At 36.2% G+C, this 23772-nt stretch overlaps 4 protein-coding genes across 7 annotated transcripts; all 4 read left to right on the top strand.

The window, feature by feature from the left end:
• The first annotated feature begins 830 nt into the window (after positions 1–830).
• On the top strand, positions 831–2850 carry LOC111483253 (transcription elongation factor 1 homolog). Its single transcript, XM_023129401.1, has 5 exons — positions 831–911; positions 1507–1635; positions 1847–1917; positions 2357–2378; positions 2462–2850. The coding sequence occupies exons 2-5, from the start codon at positions 1523–1525 to the stop codon at positions 2523–2525; spliced, it is 270 nt and encodes an 89-aa protein (XP_022985169.1). The 5' UTR covers positions 831–911; positions 1507–1522; the 3' UTR covers positions 2526–2850.
• A 1360-nt stretch (positions 2851–4210) lies between these two features.
• Positions 4211–10652, top strand: LOC111483093 (protein SAWADEE HOMEODOMAIN HOMOLOG 2-like). 2 transcript variants are annotated; one of them, XM_023129221.1, is made up of 9 exons: positions 4211–4443; positions 5210–5295; positions 5414–5459; positions 5542–5695; positions 8756–8825; positions 8979–9030; positions 9478–9621; positions 9837–9956; positions 10052–10652. In XM_023129221.1, exons 1-9 carry the CDS (start codon positions 4390–4392, stop codon positions 10406–10408), a joined length of 1083 nt encoding a protein of 360 aa, XP_022984989.1. In that variant the 5' UTR covers positions 4211–4389; the 3' UTR covers positions 10409–10652. The 2 variants fall into 2 exon arrangements, with proteins under 2 accessions (XP_022984989.1, XP_022984988.1); XM_023129220.1 differs by lacking the exons at positions 4211–4443; positions 5210–5295; positions 5414–5459; positions 5542–5695 and adding exons at positions 6348–6529; positions 7296–7381; positions 7500–7545; positions 7628–7781.
• Positions 10653–11664: 1012 nt separating this feature from the next.
• LOC111482921 (reticulon-4-interacting protein 1, mitochondrial) lies at positions 11665–16814 on the top strand. Its single transcript, XM_023128965.1, has 7 exons — positions 11665–12035; positions 12441–12668; positions 14238–14311; positions 14416–14575; positions 14714–14833; positions 14916–15024; positions 16391–16814. Exons 1-7 carry the CDS (start codon positions 11814–11816, stop codon positions 16570–16572), a joined length of 1095 nt encoding a protein of 364 aa, XP_022984733.1. The 5' UTR covers positions 11665–11813; the 3' UTR covers positions 16573–16814.
• Positions 16815–18224: 1410 nt separating this feature from the next.
• LOC111482920 lies at positions 18225–20720 on the top strand. 3 transcript variants are annotated; one of them, XM_023128962.1, is made up of 3 exons: positions 18225–18355; positions 18425–19594; positions 19970–20720. In XM_023128962.1, the coding sequence occupies exons 2-3, from the start codon at positions 18434–18436 to the stop codon at positions 20354–20356; spliced, it is 1548 nt and encodes a 515-aa protein (XP_022984730.1). In that variant the 5' UTR covers positions 18225–18355; positions 18425–18433; the 3' UTR covers positions 20357–20720. The 3 variants fall into 3 exon arrangements, with proteins under 3 accessions (XP_022984730.1, XP_022984732.1, XP_022984731.1); XM_023128964.1 differs by having other exon boundaries at positions 18226–18355; positions 18608–19594; XM_023128963.1 differs by lacking the exon at positions 18225–18355 and having other exon boundaries at positions 18429–18518; positions 18608–19594.
• Positions 20721–23772: the final 3052 nt, after the last annotated feature.

Genomic DNA, 23772 nt, shown 5'->3' with positions numbered 1-23772 from the left:
GAACTCGCGTAGAACTGAGAGAGATTAATAATTTTGGTTTTTGACTTATTTTGTAAAAATTAAGATTAAAATTGATATAACTGTCACCCACTATAAAACAATTTGTTCCTTTATAATTGATTCCACTTTTTTTCCACGAGGTCGGGAACTCAAGAACAGGTACAATTGTCTTTATCATGATCGGTTTATCGTACCTCTATTTATGAATGAACCAGCAAATTAGGTAATTGGGTCATAATACAGATAAATAACTCGTTTGCATTGACGAGTTGACGACAAATTTAATTACATAGACAATTTATGGACAAGATCTCACATTAGTTGGATAAAACAATGGAACATTTGTTACGACCTCTTTCTATTATACACGTTTTGAAACCTCAAAGGGAAAGCTTAAAGATTAAGCTATTACAAATGTTATCAGAGCCAGACATTGGATGATGTGCTAGCTAGGACGCTGTGCTCGAAGGAAGGTTGGTAGAGCCAGATACTAAACCGATATTAAACTATAATAATAATTTTTTACCATAGATATTATATCTTTACAAAATTTAAAAGTAATTGTTATAAATTTATGAAGGGATGGATTTTTAAAATTTTGAATAATAAAACACAATATGGATAAATTCAGAAGTAAAGGACTAAAAAAGGATTTTTAACATTTAAATTTTATTTTGTGCGAAAGTACAAAATGGTCCTCCATTCTCCATGCAAGGGTAGAATTAGTTTGAGGTTTTTCTGTAGTTACAGAATTAAGTTGGGGTTATTTTCGTAATTAAATAATGAACGTTTAAATCTCAGATGTCTATAAATGCCACCTCCTCCCTCAATTCCTTGTATCATTCTTCAATTCGGCCGGCGACTCGTCTGCGAAGAGAACGTTAATTCCTCGCAATTCGATCAGCGATCTGGTATGACTTTTTATTCTCTTCTCTCTTTAGGGTTTGTAGTTCTAGGGTTTTATTAAGCCTTCGTCTGGCAGATTATTGTGCCTTTTTCGTAATGCCTGCAACCTAGGGTTCTACTTCTTGTCGTATATTATGGTTTTCTTCCCGTTCTTTTGTAATGTCGGCGTTTTTTTGCGTTTTTTCGTTGCGGGTGGTTATTCTTATTGAATTTTGTTGGTGGCGTGGTGTTGCTCTTATTGAAGATGGGAGACATTGTTTGAGTAACTTGTAGCTATGCTATCTGTGGCGAAAATGGAAATTTTAGTTATTGTTTGCTTTTGGTTATTTTCATAGACGGTGAGTTTCTATGATTCTTTAGGGAAGTGAAACTTGCATCTCTTGTACGATTTTACTTAATTGCGGCCGTCCATGGATTGGGGATGAATTTTTCGGATCAAGAGGATGGGTGATGAATATGAGTTTTTCTGTAGGAGGATTGGTAGCTTGTTGACTGTGCTTGATATGCTTGAAAGATCTAGGCCTGATATCCTTTAAAGTTTGATTACAACGCTCATTTTGAAGACTGATTGATGGTGATATTGTTTATGGATGTGAACAGACTCACGCCACAAGAAATGGGGAAACGAAAGTCAAGTGCAAAGCCCCCACCTAGGAAGAGAATGGACAAGCTTGATACTGTTTTTAGCTGTCCCTTCTGCAATCATGGAACCAGTGTTGAATGTCGCATGTAAGTTCGCAATTTGCATTTGGTTCCGCTTGGGGGGTTCTTGTAACACGTGAGGGAGCGATTTTTTTGAAGGATTTTTATATTTTGTGGCATATGAAAACGCTGGAATAGTGAAAATGTATAATACCAAAAACTTGTGTCCTGGATTGGTCTCTCAGTCTAGGTGCCTTATTTGTTTGGCCTTATAACGAGGGTGTTTGTATGGTTTTAGTGACATGAAGAACCTGATTGGGGAAGCCTCCTGTGGGATTTGCCAAGAAAGCTTTAGCACAACTGTTACAGGTATTCTCTTTGAATCTCTTATTCCACGAGTGTTTGTTTTGTTTTCATTATCTGTTGTGTGCGTTTTACTTTATGCTTCATATTATGTTGTGGCCTGTAATTCAAGCAATTTAGGATTTTTTTAAAGAATATTTTTAATGGGTATTTTTTTGTTCTACTGGAGTAATTTTTTTTTTATCCGAACCTTAAATAGTGCACGGGACTGTGGGATTATTCTAGGGAACCCCATTTTCTCTATGCTCGAAATAGATGGACGAATGGAAGATTTGTTATGCAGTTGAGACTTTTATTCCTGTTGTAGGGAAGTCTATCAGATGAAAATGTGTACCAAGTGTAAGGCATCATGTATGATTTAGGTGGATTTAATTGTTTTCGTGTCGAAGTCTCGGCTTACAACTTGATTCTTATGCACTAATATTTCATTTGTTTTGTTTTGCAGCCTTGACTGAGCCAATAGATATGTAAGTAAAAATTAAACGCAACTGGTGTATGTCGATATTGATGTTCTACAGGGCTTTGGTTGACATGATGTTGTTTTGATCAGATATAGCGAATGGATCGATGAATGTGAGCGGGTCAACAACCCTGAAGAAGACGATGGTGCTTAGAGGGAATCATTGACAATGCTGCATAGAGGGAATCAATCATTGGGGAAGGTTGAAGTTTGCCATTTTTCTATGAGAACGAAGCTTGCTCGTTCAACCGTTCCTTTTACGAATCTTAATTAATAGGGTGACTTACCGGTAGGTATAACAACACTCTTACCCTCGTAGCAGTATAGACAAGCATGTTTGTAATAATAGTATCATACTTTTCCAGAGTTTGTGTGAATTTTCATCTATGTGCAAATGAAGAGTGGGTTTGTGAACCATCCTTTATTATTACTAATAATTCTACCTTGTAGATGAACTATTAACGGACGTTCGTTCCTTCATGCATAAGACTTTTAATATAGTTAATACTGGATTCTCCCTTGATAGTTGATACTGATTCCTGTTCGAGTATATGGTGTTTTGTTATCGATATTTATAAATAATTTAGAGCTTGTTTTGATGACTTTTTAAACGCTTTAAAATATTTTTATGTTCGTTAAATTTGGGGGATGTTTGATAATTTGATATGTAATTTGCTTTATTCTAATACCCAAGATGTTTTATGAATCTCTTTCCATTTTAGTTACAAAAATTATAAAAACATAAACAATTTGTCTTTTATACTCAATGATTTTCCATAAATTGATTGAATCAAGTGATTTCAAATATAGTATATATTTTGAAAAAAAAAAATTTTAATATATGTTTTGAAAAATATATAATACAAATAATTATGAAATTGAAATAAGTTTAAAAAATAGATAATGAAATTAAAATAATTATCTTATGGTTTTTAAAAAATAAATAAATTAAAATAAGTAGATAACTCATCCAAATCATATATGTTTAAATAGATAATAGTTTAATATTTATAGACATTTGGGATAGATATGAACATGAATAATATATATTTAAATAGAAAAATAGTGGTATTTGATTTTATTTGGTACCCACCCACTAAATTTTTCAACAATTTCACGCCTTTCTTTTATACCATATGCTTTTTCTTTTGATTATTTTTATCAAAATAATAAATTTATTTATTTTTAGAAACTTGTTCTTTTATTTCCCATATTTAACTCACATTTTCATTTTAGAAAATACAAATTAATTACAATTAATACTTTTAATACGTGCCCTAGATGCTACGTTAGTTAGTATAATAAACTAACTACTTTATATTTTTGAGGTAACGTTCACTATGTGAACGATGCTATTGGTTACATATCATTACATACCATTCAAAGACGATAGGACGTCAAATATTTTCTATTCTTTTTTATCGAGCAACGTGTAGAGTGGAAATGATTCAAAATTTATGACAGTATAACAACGAATCTACCCAAATTATAACAAGATATTGTTTATATGTCATCGTGAGGTGTTAGAATCTCGATCTCATTTCATTTTTTGACCTCAACGACATATGACGTGAGATAAGAAATGTTCAAACTTCTGATAAGAAAGAACTAGATTTATGACGAATCGATCATTCATACCAAAATCTATATGGTTGAGTAGTTTAGGAACAATATTGATGGCAAGAACATGCTGAGATTTAGGTCTTTTTCTTTGAGGGACACAAGTAATGTTTGACATTTGGTACGAAATCACCTGGAAATTTTGTCTTGCCCTCCGAAAAACGATGAATTTTGGGCTTGAATGTTCAATCTTTATCGCATAATATATATATATATATATACACTCATTTATATCCGCTCAAAGATTTCCGAAAATAACGAATTTCATTTCTGTAGACGGGATCTTCAATTCTGCTCTCTTTTTCCCGGCACTTTTTTTTTTCTTCTTCTCAGTTTCTCTCTCTGCTTCTGCGATAGCGACGCCGAAATCAGAGAAACCACAGCGGAAGGTTTAGCTTATGGGTCGGCCTCCCAGCAATGGAGGCCCTGCCTTCCGTTTCACGGCTCCCGAGGTTTTTTCTCTGCTTCTTCCTCTTCCTCTTCCTCTTCTGTATTTTTCTTATTTTGTTGCTGTGAATGATGCGTCTGTGATGCATGTTCGTTGTTGGAGTTGAAATTTTTTGTGGATTACTTCAATTTCTATGTCTATTGGCTTGATTGATTGTTTTTTCTTTTTGAAATTGTGCTTGCTTTCTTTTGAACTAATTATTTGTTCCTTTATTTTGCAACTTCTATTGTTCTTTCTAACATTTTTCCCGTTTCTTATTCCACTGGTAATTGTGTTCTATCCCTTTGAATTACGATGTCTCGTCCCCAAATTCCTAATTCTGTAATTCGTTTGCTCTAATTGCACAGATTCGATGCTGTGGTTAGTGTAGGTGTAGGTGTAGGTAGCTACATTTAGGTAAGAGCTGCAGCGAGAGGGGACTGTGGGGCTTACTGGATAACGATAATTTGGAATTAGAGTGCCATTTTTAATGAAGTTGCTGGGAGTTAAACTTTTGGAGCATTGTTGTTGATAAAATTTGTTCCAGACCCAAACGAAATAGATCTATCCATCTAAATTTTTGTGGAAATTATGTTTACCTTCTGCAATTCAATCTGCAACAAGTTAATTAGTACATTCTTGATAAGGAATTGAAAACTTTTCAATCAAATGAAGTTTTCTTTTCTTGCTTGAAGGCTCCTATTATAGTTGTTTCTAGGCGCTAAAGTCTTACAGGGTACACTTCCTCGAAACTTCCGGTGCTGTAATGTTAAATTCTTATTTTGATCAAGGTTGCGGAGATGGACGCTATATTGCAAGCACACAATAATACCATGCCAGCTCGGGAAGTTCTCGTTGCCCTTGCTGAGAAGTTCAGGTGGGCATTGAGCAGTAGGCTTACTATTGTTTTTATTAAATTTGAATTGATCTTCTTGTGTTTTTTCTATAAGACAAGATTGAATAGTGAAAAGAATAATTTGTTTATGTTGTTATAGTGAATCGGTAGAACGGAAAGGGAAGATTGCTGTGCAAATGAAACAAGTATAGTGACTTCTGTTCTGTACTCGACCTTGATATGATGATAGGTAGTGGTGTTCTGCTGATTATTATTGTTATTTCTTAGGTTTGGAATTGGTTCCAGAATAGACGATATGCTATAAGAGCGAAGACAACCAAGGCTCCTGGAAAGTTAGCTGTCTCTCCAGTTGTCCAAATCGAGTCAACTCCCGTGAGAAATGTGCCTCAAACCACAGTTGTTCCTGCTCCTGCACCAGTAGGTATTAAAAAAAATTGTTATGTTTTTGAAGTTTTTAAATATTTTCGTTTTCTTATCCTGTTCGTTCTTTTTTATTTCATCTTTATTATGAGCTTATCACTAAAAGATCTATTCTAGTAAGGTATATGTGAGGCTTGGGGTTTGTGGCCCCTAGTCTTCATTTTAATTTCTACGTCCTTAATGAAATTACCATGTAAAAACAAATTTCAAATTGAGCTATGGTTGCTCTTTTGGTCCCTTTTCCCTTCTCAAGGGTTTTCGTCTAGCTCTCTTTTCCACCCGCTGAACATTCCCTCATTCCCCCAATACCCCCGCTTTTTCCTTGATTTGGAAGGTTAAGATTTTGAGGGTTATATTATTTGCGTAGCATGTCTTACATGAGAGAGTTAATGCTATAGACCACGTGTAGAGGGACTCTGCCCACTTTTTCCTTGATTTGGAAGGTTAAGATTATGAAGGTTATACTTTTTTGCGTAGCATGTCTTACACGAGAGAGTTAATACTATAGTCCATGTGTAGAGGGACTCTACCTTCTTTTGAATCTCAAGCATTAGAAATCCATGAGGTATTGTTTTTTCTTTTAAATCGTGGGTTGACCGTGTTTATGTTCTGTGAAGAACTATAATTTTTAGAATGGCTTGGTGTGNTCATTTCTGTAGACGGGATCTTCAATTCTGCTCTCTTTTTCCCGGCACTTTTTTTTTTCTTCTTCTCAGTTTCTCTCTCTGCTTCTGCGATAGCGACGCCGAAATCAGAGAAACCACAGCGGAAGGTTTAGCTTATGGGTCGGCCTCCCAGCAATGGAGGCCCTGCCTTCCGTTTCACGGCTCCCGAGGTTTTTTCTCTGCTTCTTCCTCTTCCTCTTCCTCTTCTGTATTTTTCTTATTTTGTTGCTGTGAATGATGCGTCTGTGATGCATGTTCGTTGTTGGAGTTGAAATTTTTTGTGGATTACTTCAATTTCTATGTCTATTGGCTTGATTGATTGTTTTTTCTTTTTGAAATTGTGCTTGCTTTCTTTTGAACTAATTATTTGTTCCTTTATTTTGCAACTTCTATTGTTCTTTCTAACATTTTTCCCGTTTCTTATTCCACTGGTAATTGTGTTCTATCCCTTTGAATTACGATGTCTCGTCCCCAAATTCCTAATTCTGTAATTCGTTTGCTCTAATTGCACAGATTCGATGCTGTGGTTAGTGTAGGTGTAGGTGTAGGTAGCTACATTTAGGTAAGAGCTGCAGCGAGAGGGGACTGTGGGGCTTACTGGATAACGATAATTTGGAATTAGAGTGCCATTTTTAATGAAGTTGCTGGGAGTTAAACTTTTGGAGCATTGTTGTTGATAAAATTTGTTCCAGACCCAAACGAAATAGATCTATCCATCTAAATTTTTGTGGAAATTATGTTTACCTTCTGCAATTCAATCTGCAACAAGTTAATTAGTACATTCTTGATAAGGAATTGAAAACTTTTCAATCAAATGAAGTTTTCTTTTCTTGCTTGAAGGCTCCTATTATAGTTGTTTCTAGGCGCTAAAGTCTTACAGGGTACACTTCCTCGAAACTTCCGGTGCTGTAATGTTAAATTCTTATTTTGATCAAGGTTGCGGAGATGGACGCTATATTGCAAGCACACAATAATACCATGCCAGCTCGGGAAGTTCTCGTTGCCCTTGCTGAGAAGTTCAGGTGGGCATTGAGCAGTAGGCTTACTATTGTTTTTATTAAATTTGAATTGATCTTCTTGTGTTTTTTCTATAAGACAAGATTGAATAGTGAAAAGAATAATTTGTTTATGTTGTTATAGTGAATCGGTAGAACGGAAAGGGAAGATTGCTGTGCAAATGAAACAAGTATAGTGACTTCTGTTCTGTACTCGACCTTGATATGATGATAGGTAGTGGTGTTCTGCTGATTATTATTGTTATTTCTTAGGTTTGGAATTGGTTCCAGAATAGACGATATGCTATAAGAGCGAAGACAACCAAGGCTCCTGGAAAGTTAGCTGTCTCTCCAGTTGTCCAAATCGAGTCAACTCCCGTGAGAAATGTGCCTCAAACCACAGTTGTTCCTGCTCCTGCACCAGTAGGTATTAAAAAAAATTGTTATGTTTTTGAAGTTTTTAAATATTTTCGTTTTCTTATCCTGTTCGTTCTTTTTTATTTCATCTTTATTATGAGCTTATCACTAAAAGATCTATTCTAGTAAGGTATATGTGAGGCTTGGGGTTTGTGGCCCCTAGTCTTCATTTTAATTTCTACGTCCTTAATGAAATTACCATGTAAAAACAAATTTCAAATTGAGCTATGGTTGCTCTTTTGGTCCCTTTTCCCTTCTCAAGGGTTTTCGTCTAGCTCTCTTTTCCACCCGCTGAACATTCCCTCATTCCCCCAATACCCCCGCTTTTTCCTTGATTTGGAAGGTTAAGATTTTGAGGGTTATATTATTTGCGTAGCATGTCTTACATGAGAGAGTTAATGCTATAGACCACGTGTAGAGGGACTCTGCCCACTTTTTCCTTGATTTGGAAGGTTAAGATTATGAAGGTTATACTTTTTTGCGTAGCATGTCTTACACGAGAGAGTTAATACTATAGTCCATGTGTAGAGGGACTCTACCTTCTTTTGAATCTCAAGCATTAGAAATCCATGAGGTATTGTTTTTTCTTTTAAATCGTGGGTTGACCGTGTTTATGTTCTGTGAAGAACTATAATTTTTAGAATGGCTTGGTGTGGGTAGCTATCAAGCACGGATGCTTCAGTTCGGATAGCATGTGAACAAATTGTATGTGTCCGAACACTTATTGAACATTTCGACACACATTAGATGCTTGCGAGTACATGTCACTGTCGAAAAATTGTTGGCCATGTGAACTAAAGTGCTCATTTATCTATAAGAGAACAATAATAAACTTGAGAGGAAACACATAACTTGTTTTTTTATGCATATAAGTGGGTAAGCATATTGATTCTAGATTTTCTATTTTAAGATGATTCATATTAAACATGCTAAGTTTGGTTTTGTATGTTTATTTTTTCATTCAATTTCTGTACCAAATTCCAGGATCTGCAAAGAGTGCTTCAGAAAATCCATCGTTGGAGTTCGAAGCTAAATCTGGGAGAGATGGTGCATGGTCAGTATAGCCTGTCTACAAATATGGGGATTTTGGTGTGAATTAGCTTAGCCGGTCTCCATGCTTTATTATGATAAACTTCAACTTCACGATACACAGTTTTCATAATACAAGAAATTAGTAATTGATTTTTTTAACTGCTCGTATGTTCAGGTATGACGTTGCTACCTTTTTATCCCATAGATCTGTGGAAAGCGGTGACCTGGTAATTTTGCGCTCATTCCCTCGTTATGTTGCCTTTCTTTCCTCTTCAATCTATTTTCTGTGCGTTTATTCGCCATTTAATTGTTTAAGCTTTTTTCACTAAAAACGAACATGTAAGTATTAAGCCAATTAATTCTTGAACGACACCGTTCTTCGTTTATAGGAGAACATTACCATATGTGGTCATGTGATCACACTCCAAAGGATAACGAAGGCCTAATGTCAAGGGCTATTCGTTAGTGTGGTCGTGGATTCAAAACCTTTCAAATCACATTCTCAATCCTATGAGTTCTCTTAGTATTTTATGATGTATGGTTCGGCGTGGTCGCAAACTAAAACAAAAGTTCGAATTATGAGAATTGTAACATTGTCTATAAAGAAACCTGATGTTGCGATTTCTTTGCTTTAATCAGACTGCCTGTATCACCTAATAAATGTTGTTTGTCAGGAAGTACTAGTCAGATTTTCTGGTTTTGGATCGGAGGAGGACGAGTGGGTTAATATCCGAAGGAACATTAGACCTCGTTCTTTTCCTTGTGAATCATCAGAATGCGTGGCAGTTCTTCCGGGTGATCTCATCTTATGCTTTCAGGTAAAAGCGAGGCCTTTCCATCACCTTCTTGCAACCAATTCAGGATAATCTCTTTTACTATACCTGTCTATATTGCGCACATAATTTACGACTACCTTGTAAAACGACGCCCTTAAGTGGTGCACACAACGATCTTTTAGCGTTCTCACAGCACACTCTACCAGTTATAGAGAAACCTTTTTTATGAGTAATTTTGTGATCTTCAAAATATTCAGGAGGGTAAAGAGCAGGCACTTTACTTTGATGCCCATGTGCTCGATACACAAAGAAGAAGACATGACGTTCGAGGCTGTCGCTGCAGGTTTTTGGTCCGTTATGATCACGATCAGTCTGAGGTGTGTATCTTGTTTAGTCTCTTTTGATCATCAGCATTGTGAGTTTTGAATGCTGTTTAGGATTATTGATTTGTCTTGCTCTAAATTATTGTTAGGAAATCGTCCAGTTGAGAAAGATTTGTCGTCGGCCCGAGACTGATTACAGGTTGCAACAGCTTCATGCTGTAAATGAAGCAGCATCCACTGAGCCCTCAAAGTCTGGCGTGGATTCTGTACTGCTCAGCGGCCAGAGGATAAATTTTGAGGCAACACAAAAGCCAAATGCCAATATAAACGTCCATGCCCAAACTAATACTCAGGAAGGAAGGAGTACTGAAACTAACAGTGCTCCAACCACACTCAACTCTGGTAATTCTGCAGCTAGCTCTGCATTCTCGAGTGGTATCGTGACGTCGAACTCTGTTTCTGGATTGTCGGCTGACAATGTTTCTGATGGGAAGTTACTTAGCTGACTATGAAAACGAATTTCTCAATCAGTCTAATTTTAACTGAACGTATCAATTTAAAATTTTTCCTGACTCGTTTATTTAGGATGAGTAAATACGTAGCGAAGTCTGTTTTTTGCCACATGTTTCGAAATTTTAGGTTCGAATCCACTCGTTGTGAATGCTGAATGTTCTTGGCGGATAAAAAAAAGCAGGAGCACGCCTCGAGTGTAGTATCTAACAGGTCAGATGCATCATCTCTCTTGTTTTACTTCTTCTTCCCTGCTTATTTGCTAGACAGAGCTCTACACTTGCACACTGCTGACTGATGATATAGTTTACTGTTTAGTTTTCTGATAGAGCTTCATTGACCACGACATATAAACTAATGATACTGTAACGATTGAACAAGGATGCTTTTCGTGTTGAATGCCGTGCAAAAACTGGACTTGTTCGTGTACCAAACACGCGCGCACACACTCACGAACACATTCATATCAATAATAATGTTGGTCTTCTAGCTTTAGTGACCCTTCTATGATCACTGAGAAGCATTCCTCAGAGAAGGATATCTATTTAGGGATGTCAGAAAAAGGAATGAGGTAGTGAGGGGCTTAGGGAATGATTTGATATCTATCTATCTGATGGGTTTAGGATTGAGGACGGATTGAATTTAGCATCTCGATCTTTGGAAGTTCTTCAACATAAATAGATAATACGATCAGGTTATAGGAAAATGTCGGAGCCGTCAAAGTGCTGAATCCAAATTCTAAACTTTGGTTTGAGTCTTGCACATGGGACATTGCACTTACGATAAATATAATAATTTTGTGTGAAAATCACTTTTGATCATGACACTAGATCTTTGAACAATTTTTACAATAATTGTTCGGTCAAGTTTCAGATTCTATTATTCTGATCGCGGATGAGTGTTTCTTATGTTATTTTTTTTTGTGAGAAATTTGCCTAAACAACAGACGAGTCGACTAACATAGATAATATAACGTTGAATTGACGAATACTCTCTATTGTTGGTTATGGTTTAGTTGAGAGTTTTATTAAGGTTTAAAAATTATTTTTTTAATCTATAAATTTAATAATATGAATAATCGATATTGATATATATATTTATTAAGTTTATTATTTTAATTATTTATATAATTAAAAACAATCCGTAAATAAATAAAATTAAAATTAAGAATGGACAAATTCTATATTTAACCTAAAAAAAAAAATTAATAAAAAGATTTACAAAAAAATAAAAGGGTTGAGGTTCTTGAGTTGGTTATGGTGGCACGCTCCCATAAACCCATTTCTTCATAACTGCGCGGATGGAAATTCAGACACGTCCACCTTCCTCTCTCCCCCGCTTCTCTCTCTTCTGCCAAATCTCATTCTCGGATGCTCTGATTCAATTTTTTCTCGAGCAACAATGCGAGCTCTACTGCGATGTCGCGCCTCTAAATTCGAACATAGATCGCCATTTCTCGCTGGGTTTAGAACCATCGTCACCACTTGCAGAGCCGTAGTCTTGCCCCACTTTGGTGGTCCGGAGGTGCTCCAGCTCCGCTCTGACGTTGAGGTCCCCAACCTCAAGCCTGATGAAGTTCTTGTCCGCGCCCGCGCTGTTTCCATCAACCCACTTGATACTCGAGTCAGATTTCTTTGCCTTGTTTTGTGTCTCCCTGTCTTAGAACTGGTTGTCTTGAAGGCAGTTAGATTGAGTGTTTGTTTCTAAATTTCACTGTTCTTGGTGATTTATTTATAGCGAAGTGGCTTTTCTCACTTTTATTTGATTCGAAATGAACTTTTTATTTCTTGTTTTTTTGGTTAAGTAATGCTAGTAAGCTACCAAGTCATCCTTAGAAGGGTTTCATCCATGGAACATCTCAAGATTTGGTCAATTAGATGAAGAAAACTACAAGAATTTGACTGTTTGATTGTTGAATGTGATATTGAGTGGTCATGGCTTCCCATTTGAATCTTGTTTTGGTTTTCTTTATGGTTGAAATTTAAACTTAAAATGTATTTTAATTTTTGGGTTTTTATTGTTTCCCAGATGCGATCGGGTTATGGTCGCTCAATCTTTGAACCACTTTTACCGGTCATTTTGGGCCGTGATATCAGTGGTGAAGTTGCGGCTGTTGGTTCTTCGGTTCGTTCAGTAAGTGTCGGAGAAGAAGTTTTTGGTGCTTTGCATCCAACTGCTGTGAGGGGTACTTACGCTGATTACGCAATACTTTCAGCAGATGAATTAAGTGCTAAGCCAGGATCATTTACACATGTGGTAATCAATGAAGTGCTTCGTGATTTTTGCTGAAGATTCCTTAATTCTCTTGATGTTGTGCATATTATTGTTCTAATCAATTGTTCTACTATGATTGTTTGGCCATCCTAATCAAGGTAGTTTCTACTATTCTTGTTTCTTCTTCTGAATTTTATGTGGCAGATTTGTTCGTAAAATCCAGATGTAACTCTCGAGACTTAAATTTATTTGCCTATCAAAGCAGAGGAAAATGTTACGAATCTTGATAGGGTCTTGTAAATCATTAACTTGAAAGCTTGTGAGAGTGAATACAGTTATAAATAGTGTTAGTTTAGGAGAGTTATAGATTAGGCAATATGGAATGATGAGTAGTGGGAGAGTGTGAGATTCCACATTGGTTGGGCAGGAGAACGGGATGCTAAGCCTCGAAGGGGGTGGATTGTGAATTCCCACATTGGTTGGGGAGGAGAACGAATCATTTTTTAGAAGAGTGTGGAAACCTCTCCCTAACAGATGCATTTTAAAAACCTTGAGGGGAAGCTCGAAAAGGAAAGCCAAAGAGGACAATATCTGCTAACGGTGGGCTTTGGCCGTTACAGAGAGGACTAAGTCTCTTGAATGCTTAGGATATGTTTTATATTTTCTAAATTTGTTTCGGATACAAATAACACGTTTCCATAGTTTTTCCTTTCTAATTCTGCATAAATGATACCCTAGAGGTTTATTATTCACTTTCTGATATCAAGCTTGGTAAAGCTTGTTTTTTGCAATCTTTGTCATCATAGCTTTTCTGCCTTTGTTGATTGGCACCCCATTCGGCTTAGTTGGGAACATTGCTTCGATACACAAGGATGTAACCTATCATCTAAATGTCAATGTTGCTCAAAGGAATTTTTTATTCGTTAAATTGTTGTCAAACACAAAGGGTCCTTTAGTTTGTTACAGATTCTTATCCAACTTTTATCATTTCATAATGACACATGAATGGCTAGAAGCATGAGAACTGTAGGCTAACCCAATAATGGAAGATTCATAAGAGAATTGGAGCTGGTTATTAATAAGGAAAACAAATATCTTCTTTCTGTAGGAATTGGATTCAAAACTATCATATATGTCAAGGTCTAAGATTGAAATAATTTTAGATTTTTTTTTTTGTGACTTTGTCCTTGTCCCGGAACTGTCCTTCTATCTAAAGAAACTATCAACTAAGTAATGAAATAATTATGTATAGTAAGAAATTAATTACTCGTTAACAGGATTATGGTTCTTAGCAAAGATTGCAATTGGAAATTTTGAATGTTAAAAGAGATACTAGGGCATGTAATTAATCATTAAATATGTTGACCAGGTAAAATAAGTTTGTGTTAGATTATTACTTAGCTAAACCTGGTAGTACTCTCCCACTACAACTAGATTGTATTTAGTTATTTGTTTTTTCGTTTTACATAGCTTTCCAGCCTCATATTCTTATAACAGAAATGATTCGCTTATGAAAGGACAAGCAGTCCTGCCTAATTTAGAGAAAAAAAAAAAAAAAAAAAATCTTCCCTGATATTTTTACTTCATTTTGTATTTCTTTTTCTCTATCAGGAAGCCAGTGCCATTCCTTTTGCTGCACTTACTGCATGGCGGGCTCTAAAAAGTACTGCTAGAATCAAAGAGGGGTATGTTAACTTTGTTCTTCTCCAGTAAGGCACACATTTAAATTTTATTGATTTATGATATCCTTTTGACACATTTTCTAACATTAAATCTCCTTTGGTGGCAGGCAACGGGTATTAGTAATTGGTGGAGGAGGAGCTGTAGGTTATGCTGCTGTTCAGATATCAGTTGCTTCAGGCTGCCATGTTGCAACTACTTGTGGAAGTCAAAGTATAGATAAATTGCTGGCAGCAGGTGCTGAGCAAGCAGTTGACTATACTACTGAGGTGATGATTCATACACTAGCCGATTTGGACCTCACCATTTTTATTTTACCTGACTCGACATTGTCATTGGATTGCAATGGATAGTTTGCATTTAGAAGCTGGGAGATTGAGTGATTTTTTTTACATGAATGTTTATAGGGCATTGAATTCACAATGGAGGGGAAATTTGATGCCGTTTTGGATACAATTGGTGTGCCAGATACGGAAAGAATTGGCATCCATCTTTTGAATAGAGGTGGACACTATATGACACTTCAGGTATAGAGCTATAAGCTAACCCGTATTTCGTGAAGTAATTGAAGTGTTCTTGAAATTCAGGCTTCTAATCGCTTTTGTTTAGGGCGAGGCTGCATCATTGACTGATAGATATGGGCTAGTTTTCGGGCTTCCTATTGCTACAAGCATACTGTTGCAGAAACAGTTACAGTACAGATGCTCTCATGGAATTGGTAATAATCAAAAGTTTGTATATTTCTCCTAGTATATAATCTGCTTAAAGATAATATTAGAACTGTCCAGTTACATTTTTGACATGGTGTTCCCTCCTCCTCCTTGAATTTTCCCAGTAATATTCCATATTATAAACAACTCCTAGTTTCACGTGCATAAGTTTCCGCTTCTTTTCCCTCTTTAAATTATATTCTTGAGCTTAAATTGTTAGAATAGCAAGTTTTTTATAATAAAGTTTTTAAGACCTTGTAGAAGTTGAATGGTCCTACTGTGATGTGCAATCCATGTTGGACCTAGATTATGAATACCAGGACAATCTTATGAGGTTGGCATAGATTTACGGACCTTCATTTGTTTTGGAAAATGTAACAACCTAAGCTCACCGCTAGCAGATATTGTCCTTTTTGAGCTTTCCATTTTGGGCTTCTTCTCAATGTTTTAGAATGGGTTTGGTAGGGAAAGGTTTCCACACCCTTATAAGGAATGCTTCATTCCCCTCTCCAACCGATGTGAGATCTCACAATCCACCCCCTTTAGAGGCCCAACGTCCTCACTGGCACATTGCCTAGTGTTTGGCTCTGATATCATTTGTAACAGCCAAAAACCGCTAGCAGATATTGTCTTCTTTGGGTTTTCCCTTTTGGGCTTCTCCTCAAGGTTTTAAAATGCGGCTGGTAGGGAGAGGTTTCCACGCTCTTATAAGTAATGCTTCGTTATCCTCTTCAACCGATGTGGGATCTCACAGAAAAGGATTACTTTTTAGTTTTCTTGATCAATGCATTGGTGGTAACAAGTAAGATGATTGCTGTGTTTCCCAGTTCATGTTAAAAGCTTGCTTTGGAATGATATATGTGAGGTTGGAAAATATATATATCCATACAACATGAATGAAGCTTTTCCTTGGCTCCGATTCTCGAAAAGCAGAAGGTAATTTAATATCGCTCCAATTTATCACCCTTCAAATAGAGGCCATGTGGCATGCAGTGTAAGGGCTGGTAGAGTTGATTAGTAGGAGAGATTGGGAAGTCCTGATATCTCCCCAAGTCTGGAACCTTCTGTTGAATAGAAATTTCTACTTCGATCTGTATCATGTTCTCTAGTTCTTAGTTCCAATCCTTTTGACTAGGAAATATTTTATGGTTACAACATATGCTAGATGCACTTCAATCGCTTATCTGAAAGCTATATTTGTCTGTTTGTGAACATTTTTCAGTGCAAATATAGTTTTCTAAATTCAAATAGTGCCATCCAATGCCTCAAGGTGAATTCGAGCATCAGAATTAAAACAGACATATGGCTCCAATTTTATGTTCCTTTGTTTAATGAACTTTCATTTTGCTTCTGTTGTTCCTTCTGTTGTTTTAGAGTACTGGTGGACGTACATGAGAGCGGATTCTGAAGGTTTAGACGAAATCAGGAGGCTATGTGAAGCTGGAAAGCTAAAGATACCGGTTGAGAAAACATTTCCAATCACACAAGTAATGGAGGCTCATGAGGCAAAGGATAAGAACACCATTCCAGGTAAAGTGGTGCTAGAACTTGATTGATGAAAACTCCTTCCAAACACTTCATGTATACTTGATTTGTTAGCTCTCCTGCATTAAATCCTGTAAATAATTTCCTCAGCTTTTAGCATCGAAATTGCTTTGGAACTTTACAGGATGTGAAAATTTTAACTGCGCTGGAGATTTAGTTTGCAGCCTGTAAAAGTTTGGGAACGTATTTGACATATACCTTTCTTTTTCTAGATTTCTCAATCATGAATAAGAAATTTCATTGTTACCTCTCCTATTGTTGCAATTCCTACATAATAATGGTTCTTCCTCGTACTGTTATGATGTTTATGATGGTAGAGTTCCAATGGAATGTAAAAAATAGCTGCATTGGAATAATAACAAAGGGAAAGTGTAGCTATGCCACGTTGAAGTTTGTCGAGTCTCTGTAATTTCAGAGAGGTCGGTTGGAGAGATGTTTAGCTGTTGATATGTTTGGAAGGGCGATGCTCCGAATCCCCCTTTGAAATTGAGAATAAGAGAAATGGAAATAGATTTCTCTATGTTAGCTAAAATAGGGCTGGAGATGAAGAATATTCTTCGCCTCTAACCCTAGTACAACAGCTTTATGTAAGTGAAGAATTTCGTGGTGGGTACGTAGACGAGGCTTGAAAGTGATTCGTTAAGTCGGATAGTGGCCACCATGAGATTGATAATGAATAGGTTTAGGACCGATGTCGATAAGTTCATACTTTTTCAGCATTGTTGACTTTGAAGCATTAATACAACTGCGGTCTGTTTGTCGAATAGTTGTCTAAGTCGGTCTCTCACCCGCTCCTCTGTTCTAAATTTCCACCGTGTGAACATCTCTAGACCTATGTGACAAAATTACAAAAACATTTATATTGATTATGATTAGTGTAGGAACGTCTTAAATTTTTGTCCAATGGTTTGAATAAGAAACTAATGGTGTAGAAAAATATTGATATGGATAAGGTTGTTTGCACAATGAGAGGAGGCCTCACATGGGAATGTGCTGTAATTAACCTGTCTTCTTGCCTTCTATGGCTGTAGGCCTTCAATGCTTCCTTTTATTTATTTTCCATTCTAGAGATTATAAAAATTTTGCATCTAACAACAAAATGTATATATATTATATATACGTCAATAATAATCTTCATCATTCTTGAACACTGAAATTCGATGTGTCGTTGAAAATTATATGCATTCTAATACCTACTTAAATCATTGGGTATAGAAAATCGTGCAGAAAACGTTTCATTATAATATGTTTCTGCTTGCTTAAACGAAAGAAGATTATTTAGATATTTGTCGAGATTTATTTAGAATAACATTTTATGCCTTTAAAAAAAATATATTTTTAACCAACAAAAAAATATAAATAAAAAATAGATTATAGACATAATATTTTTCTCGGTATTTTGTAAATTTTTAAAAATGAATTGATTTATCGAACTTTTTAAATTTATTAGAAACAAAATAAATTTTTTTTTTAAATAGTTCAATAACTTATTTATAAATTTATTTAATATTTTTAAAAAATTTTAGAGATCTATTTAATTTAATTTAATTTTTAAGAATGCAGCCAAAATTTCAAACTTATTTTTATCTATTTTTTTTAGTATAATAATATGACAAACAAAAATATTCCATCCAACACAAAATACTGTTACAACGCACATATATAATATGTATTGTGGGTGGAGATCGAAAGACAGCGCATGTTACTCAAATCTCACATGGCTTCCTTCTCTGTTCATCCTAATCATATAATGGCGTTTTCAGAAGAAAGCTTGATGGCCACTCCATTTCCCAGGTACCCATTTCCTCAATCTCTCCCTTTCTTCCCTTTTTTATCATTTCCCCTTTTGGTCAAACTTTGCAGTGCCCACCCATGGACCCAATCAATGCCTCTCTTCAATCTTCTCCTTCAAGCGATGTGCCGCTCATTGATGAAGCTTTGGATCGTTTAGAGCTCTGTTGGTTCTTTGATAATCTCCTTACTTGGAGGAACCCCCGGATGTCTACCTCCCGTTCTGATCCTTGTCTTTCTAATGTTGCCCATCAGGTGTTTGATGAAAGTCCAAGTCCTGCTGCTAATCTCTGCTCATCTGATTTGGATGGGGATGTTTCGCTGCCAAATGGTGGTAGGGTACGTCGGAATCTGCTTCGAACACCGTCGTTACCGTCCCGTATGGATCTAGGAGGGGAGGGAATTCGAGAGAAAGGAAGTTGTTCTAGACCCTTGTTGGAGCATGATGTGCTTGTTGAAACTCCTGGTGATAATGTTTGCTCGTCTTCTTTGGATATGGATGTTTCGATTGGAAATGGTGGTGGTAAACAGAGGAGTCTCCTTCGAACACCATCGTTACAGTCCCGTGTGGACCGAGAGGAAGGAATTCGAGATAAAGGAAGTGGTTCTAAGCCATTATCAGAGCATGATGTTCTTGTAGAAACTCCTGCTGATAATGTTTGCTCATCTTCTTTGGATATGGATGTTTCGATTGGAAATGGTGGTCGTAAACATAGGAGTCTCCTTCGGACACCCTCGTTACCGTCCCATGTGGACCAAGAGGAAGGAATTCAAGAGAAAGGAAGTGGTTCTAGGCCATTATCAGAGCATGATGTTCTTGTAGAAAGTCCTGCTGATAATGCCTGCTTATCTGCTATGGATATCAATGTTTCCCTGGGATATGGTGGTGGTAAATGTCGGAGTCTACTCCGGATGCCTTCGTTACCATCCCGTGTGGAACGAGAACAAGGTATTCGAGAGAAAGGGAATGATTCCAAGCCATTAATAGAACATGTGTTGCTTCAAAAACCAGCCAAACCACCATATGTAGAGAGGAAAGAAGAAGGAACTCGCAGCAAAGAAAGTGGTAGCACTCGAAAGAGCAAATCCGCAAGGAAACCACGGAATGGCAATCTGCTAAGAACACCATCTTTGCCACCATTTATAGGCAGAGAAAAGGAATTTGGAGAGAAGGAAGCTGCTGCTAGAATCAGAAACTCCATTCAACCGAATCTTTCTGAATTCTTTCCCACAAGACAAGAGGTATTGCAAACATATTGTTCTGTTTCAACTCTCATATCGTTCTTCATGTGTTCTTGAATTATATTAGAACTTGCCCATAGTTAAGATTTCATGTCATGAATATATTGAAAAGATCAAATTATCTTGAAGGATAGTATAACATAGTATCATAGCAAGAAGTCTTGAATTCAAACATTCGTTCGTTTCTTGATGTGATTGTGAAAATATTACATTGATTTGACATAGCATAAAGGGTGGAATGAGTAGAATAAGCTTCATCTGTTATTGTGGATACTTATGTGAAGATTCTACAAAATGTTGAAGGTTTAGAATGAGTAGAATAAGCTTCATCTGTTCTTTTCTTCTTTTAGTAATACTTGGTGTGCTTAACCACAGATTCTTGAAAAGAACTTCAGCCTCCCGACGTGTCGAATCCCGACAAACAGCGACAGAATGTGGCACCAATTTCTCATCCAAATGAGGAAAAGAAGAAGCCAAAGTGAGCTTGAATCAGAAGAATTGCAAGGGTTCAAGGACTTGGGATTCACATTTGACAAAAAGGATATAAACCCAACAGTGGTTGATATAATTCCAGGGTTGAGAGAGAAAAAAGAGGAAGAATTAGACAGTGAAAGAACAAGAAGACCTTATCTTTCTGAAGCTTGGATGCTCCAAAATCATCTCCTCCCTCCCATCCCAAAATGGGACAGTAGAAAATCTGCTGAAGACATGAAACAACAAATCAAGTTCTGGGCTAGAGCTGTTGCTTCCAATGTGCACTAAAAATGGTGAGTGAAGGCTTCTAAACAGCCCCCATTGTCTCTAAATATGCTGAAATTGCTGTGCAGCATCCCAAAACTCTTCTTAATGGAATTGGATCGGAGGGAGCTCAAATGACCATTTTGTAACAGTCCAAGCTCACCGTTAGTACCGTTTCACGTTTGAATGAGCTTTGAGAAGAACAAAATATAGAACTTTTCTCGCTTTTCAATGCCAAACAAGGAGAAAAAGGTCCAAATTCTCAATGCAATGTTTGTAAAATTACAAACATGTTGGTCTATTTGAAGCTACAAATGCTTCAAAATTGAGAAGGTTTTTGCATTGTGGAGATTGGGCCTTCTGATTCTCTGCTATTCCTCAAAAAGGAAAAAAAAAAAGTGAAAATTTTGTACATGAGATGACAAGCAAATGAGAGGAGTTTATTTTTTTTTTTTCATAAATTAATCAATCATATATATATATATATTTAAATAGTTTTGTTTAGCCTTTAAATTTCAACCATTGTTGTGGATGGATTTGAAATATTTTTTTTCTTCGGTTAATTTTAGTGACTTATTCATTGAACTATGTTTGAATTGGCAATGAAATTCTATCTTTACTATTCAACTTGGCTAAATTATTTAGAGGAGAAACGTCACTACTTTTCCTTTTGTTTCGAAACACCCTTCTACACCCTTCTTTTAAAAAAAAAATTATAATATTACCCTTTTATCTTTCTTAAATAATTTTGGGGGAGTAGGTATCTTTTAAAATTTCAAATAGGCAATGGATAGAACAGCTCCAAATTTCATTTAAAATTCTTTAAGATAATAGTTTTGGATAAAATATATAGTTGAAACTTTTAATAGTAATTATATATATAAACTTTTAGAAAGGTAGGATAGAGAGAAGAGTTAGAAAATCAAATGCATGGTACGGACATCTCAAAGCATGCAGGGTAGCAAAGCAATTCAGCTAGGCCATCTCCATCTTCCTCTTTCGCTCCCTCCGCCGCCGTGCTAAGCCGGCCAAACAGTTGGTACCATTTATTACATTTCTTTGAGCTCTTCGGCTTACACCATTTTGAGTCTAGAAATGAATTGGGGTTTTGTTGTATTCATTTTTTTTATTTTTTTTTGTATGCCTGCTATGTGTTTGAAGAAATGCCTCACAGAAGCTGCCTGCGATTGCGAAGTCGTTCATTAAATGGTTTAATTCTGTATTGAAATTGTTGTGATTTGCATGATCTTGTGTATTCCCGTTCTAGTGGAAAGTAGATTAGTTTAATGAATTCTAAAGGACGAAGCCATGTCAGTTGCAAATAAGCTGAAAATATTGGGTGGGGGACAATTATTTGTGGTAGTATTTTTCATGATTGTCGCCAATCCGAACATAGCTGAATGGAAAAGGTCACCAATTAACATCCCAAAGCTTGATGTTTTGATATTCACTCTGTTATTGTTGAACTAAAAACAAAATCTCCATGCCTCATTGCAAGTCACTGGAAACCCGAATTGACATGAAATTTAGAAGCCATTGGCCTAAGGCGATTCGAGTAGATCAGGTTTTTAAGTATATACTCTAACCTATGAATTGTGTTGGCAGCCATTTGTAAAGGCCAACTGCTTGAATTTGATCATGTGATTTTTTACAATGCTCTTCTTCATTTCTGGTATCTCTCTGTCAGCTGCGATCATTGTAAGGTGAAAATACTCGGAAAAAATAGTATATAACAAGGCAGTATCTGCAGAATATATTTCTGCTCTGTTAACACCAAGCCTTAGATGAACAATGTGCAAAATGTTGTCCACTGAATTCTCTGCCGGTTTTTATGTCCATTGAACCAAATTTCTCTGTTATTGGGATATCAAAAGCTCCAAATAAATCTACTAGCACAATTGGTGGTCCACTTTTTAGTAGAGAGTTTTGTGACAGGATGCCGATATTGTCTTCTTTGGGTTTTTTCGTTTCGAGCTTCCCCTCAAGGTTTTTAAAACATGTCTGCTTGGAAGAGGTTTTCATACCCTTATAAAGAATGTTTCGTTTTTCTCCCTAACTGATGTGGGATCTCACAATCCACCTTCCTTCGGGGCTCAGCGTCCTTGCTGATACTCGTTCCCTCCCCAATTGATGTGGGATGTCACAATCCACCCCCTTTGAAGCTCAATGTCCTCACTGGCACACTACCCAATGTCTGTCTTTGATACCATTTGTAACAGTCCAGTCCAAGGTTTTTCAAATGCGTTTGCAAGGGAGAAGTTTTCACACCCTTATAAAGAATATTTTGTTTTCATCCTCAACCGACGTGAGATCTCACAATTTACCCCCTTCGATTGGAGAGGGGAACGATTGCCAAGGAGGACGCTAGACTCTGAAAGTGTAGATTGTGAGATCCCAAATCGGCGGGAGAGGAGAAACAAAACATTCTTTATAAGGGTGTGAAAATTATTATCTAGCAAACGCGTTTTAAAAATCTTTAGAGTAAACCCATAGGGAAAACCCAAAGAGACAATATCTGCAAGTGGTGTGCTTAGACTATTATAAGTTAAATCATGAACTAGAGAATTCGTGCCACAGGTGATGCTAAGCTCAATGGTTTCAGTAGGCCTAGGCTTATGAGGCAGTCTAAACACACTCTAAATATATGTACAGCTTCTTAACCTTAAATTACACGAACTTTAACTTATAAGCCAAAACACACTGCACTAAATTGATTTGAAAGTGTATGCATAATATACAATCATGTGATGCAGGAAGGCAGGTGGCTTGCTTTATGGAAATGATGGTGGGTGGACTCATAAGATGATTCATGAAGAAGTAAGTAACTTGAGGAACTTCCATTGCCAATGCTGTGCTTGAAGAGAGCCTAATTAAAGCTGAGGTATGGGAGTGAAGGTTAAAAGAAAAATAGAAATTATTGGAAGTTGCTGCTGCTCTTATGGTATTGAGTATCATATTTTTATATATCTATTATTGTCCTCTCTTTCAAAAGAGATAACTTTCCCTCCCATTATGAATCAATCGAAACCATCCGAACTTATTTTTAGTTTTGAACTTTAGGAAGCCGATCTGACGAACAAATATTACGAGTCCAAATCACTTCAACTTTGGTTTGGACTCGTAATGGTGCGGTTCAAGCTAAGGTCAGACACTTCTTATTGGAGTGAATTGAAGAGTTTTCCTTAAAATTCATGGAGTTCAAGTCCCTGAATTTTCAATTTATGTCTCATAAGTCTTTTACTTATTCGATATGTGTTAAAGCTCACCGTTATAAAGTTTCATTAGATATAAATGACATATTAGACCAATTTTAAATTAAAAAATCAGAACTAAACTCGTCAAGGGCTAAAAAGGAAATTAAATTATAAACCTCAAAAAAAAAAAAAAAAAAAAAAAAAAAAAAAAAAAAAAAAAAAAAAAAAAAAAAAAAAAAAAAAAAA

The sequence above is a fragment of the Cucurbita maxima genome, unplaced genomic scaffold (genome assembly GCF_002738345.1).
Source record: "Cucurbita maxima cultivar Rimu unplaced genomic scaffold, Cmax_1.0 Cma_Scf00008, whole genome shotgun sequence".
Taxonomy (NCBI): domain Eukaryota; kingdom Viridiplantae; phylum Streptophyta; class Magnoliopsida; order Cucurbitales; family Cucurbitaceae; genus Cucurbita; species Cucurbita maxima.
This window is presented reverse-complemented; position numbering and strand designations above follow the sequence as displayed.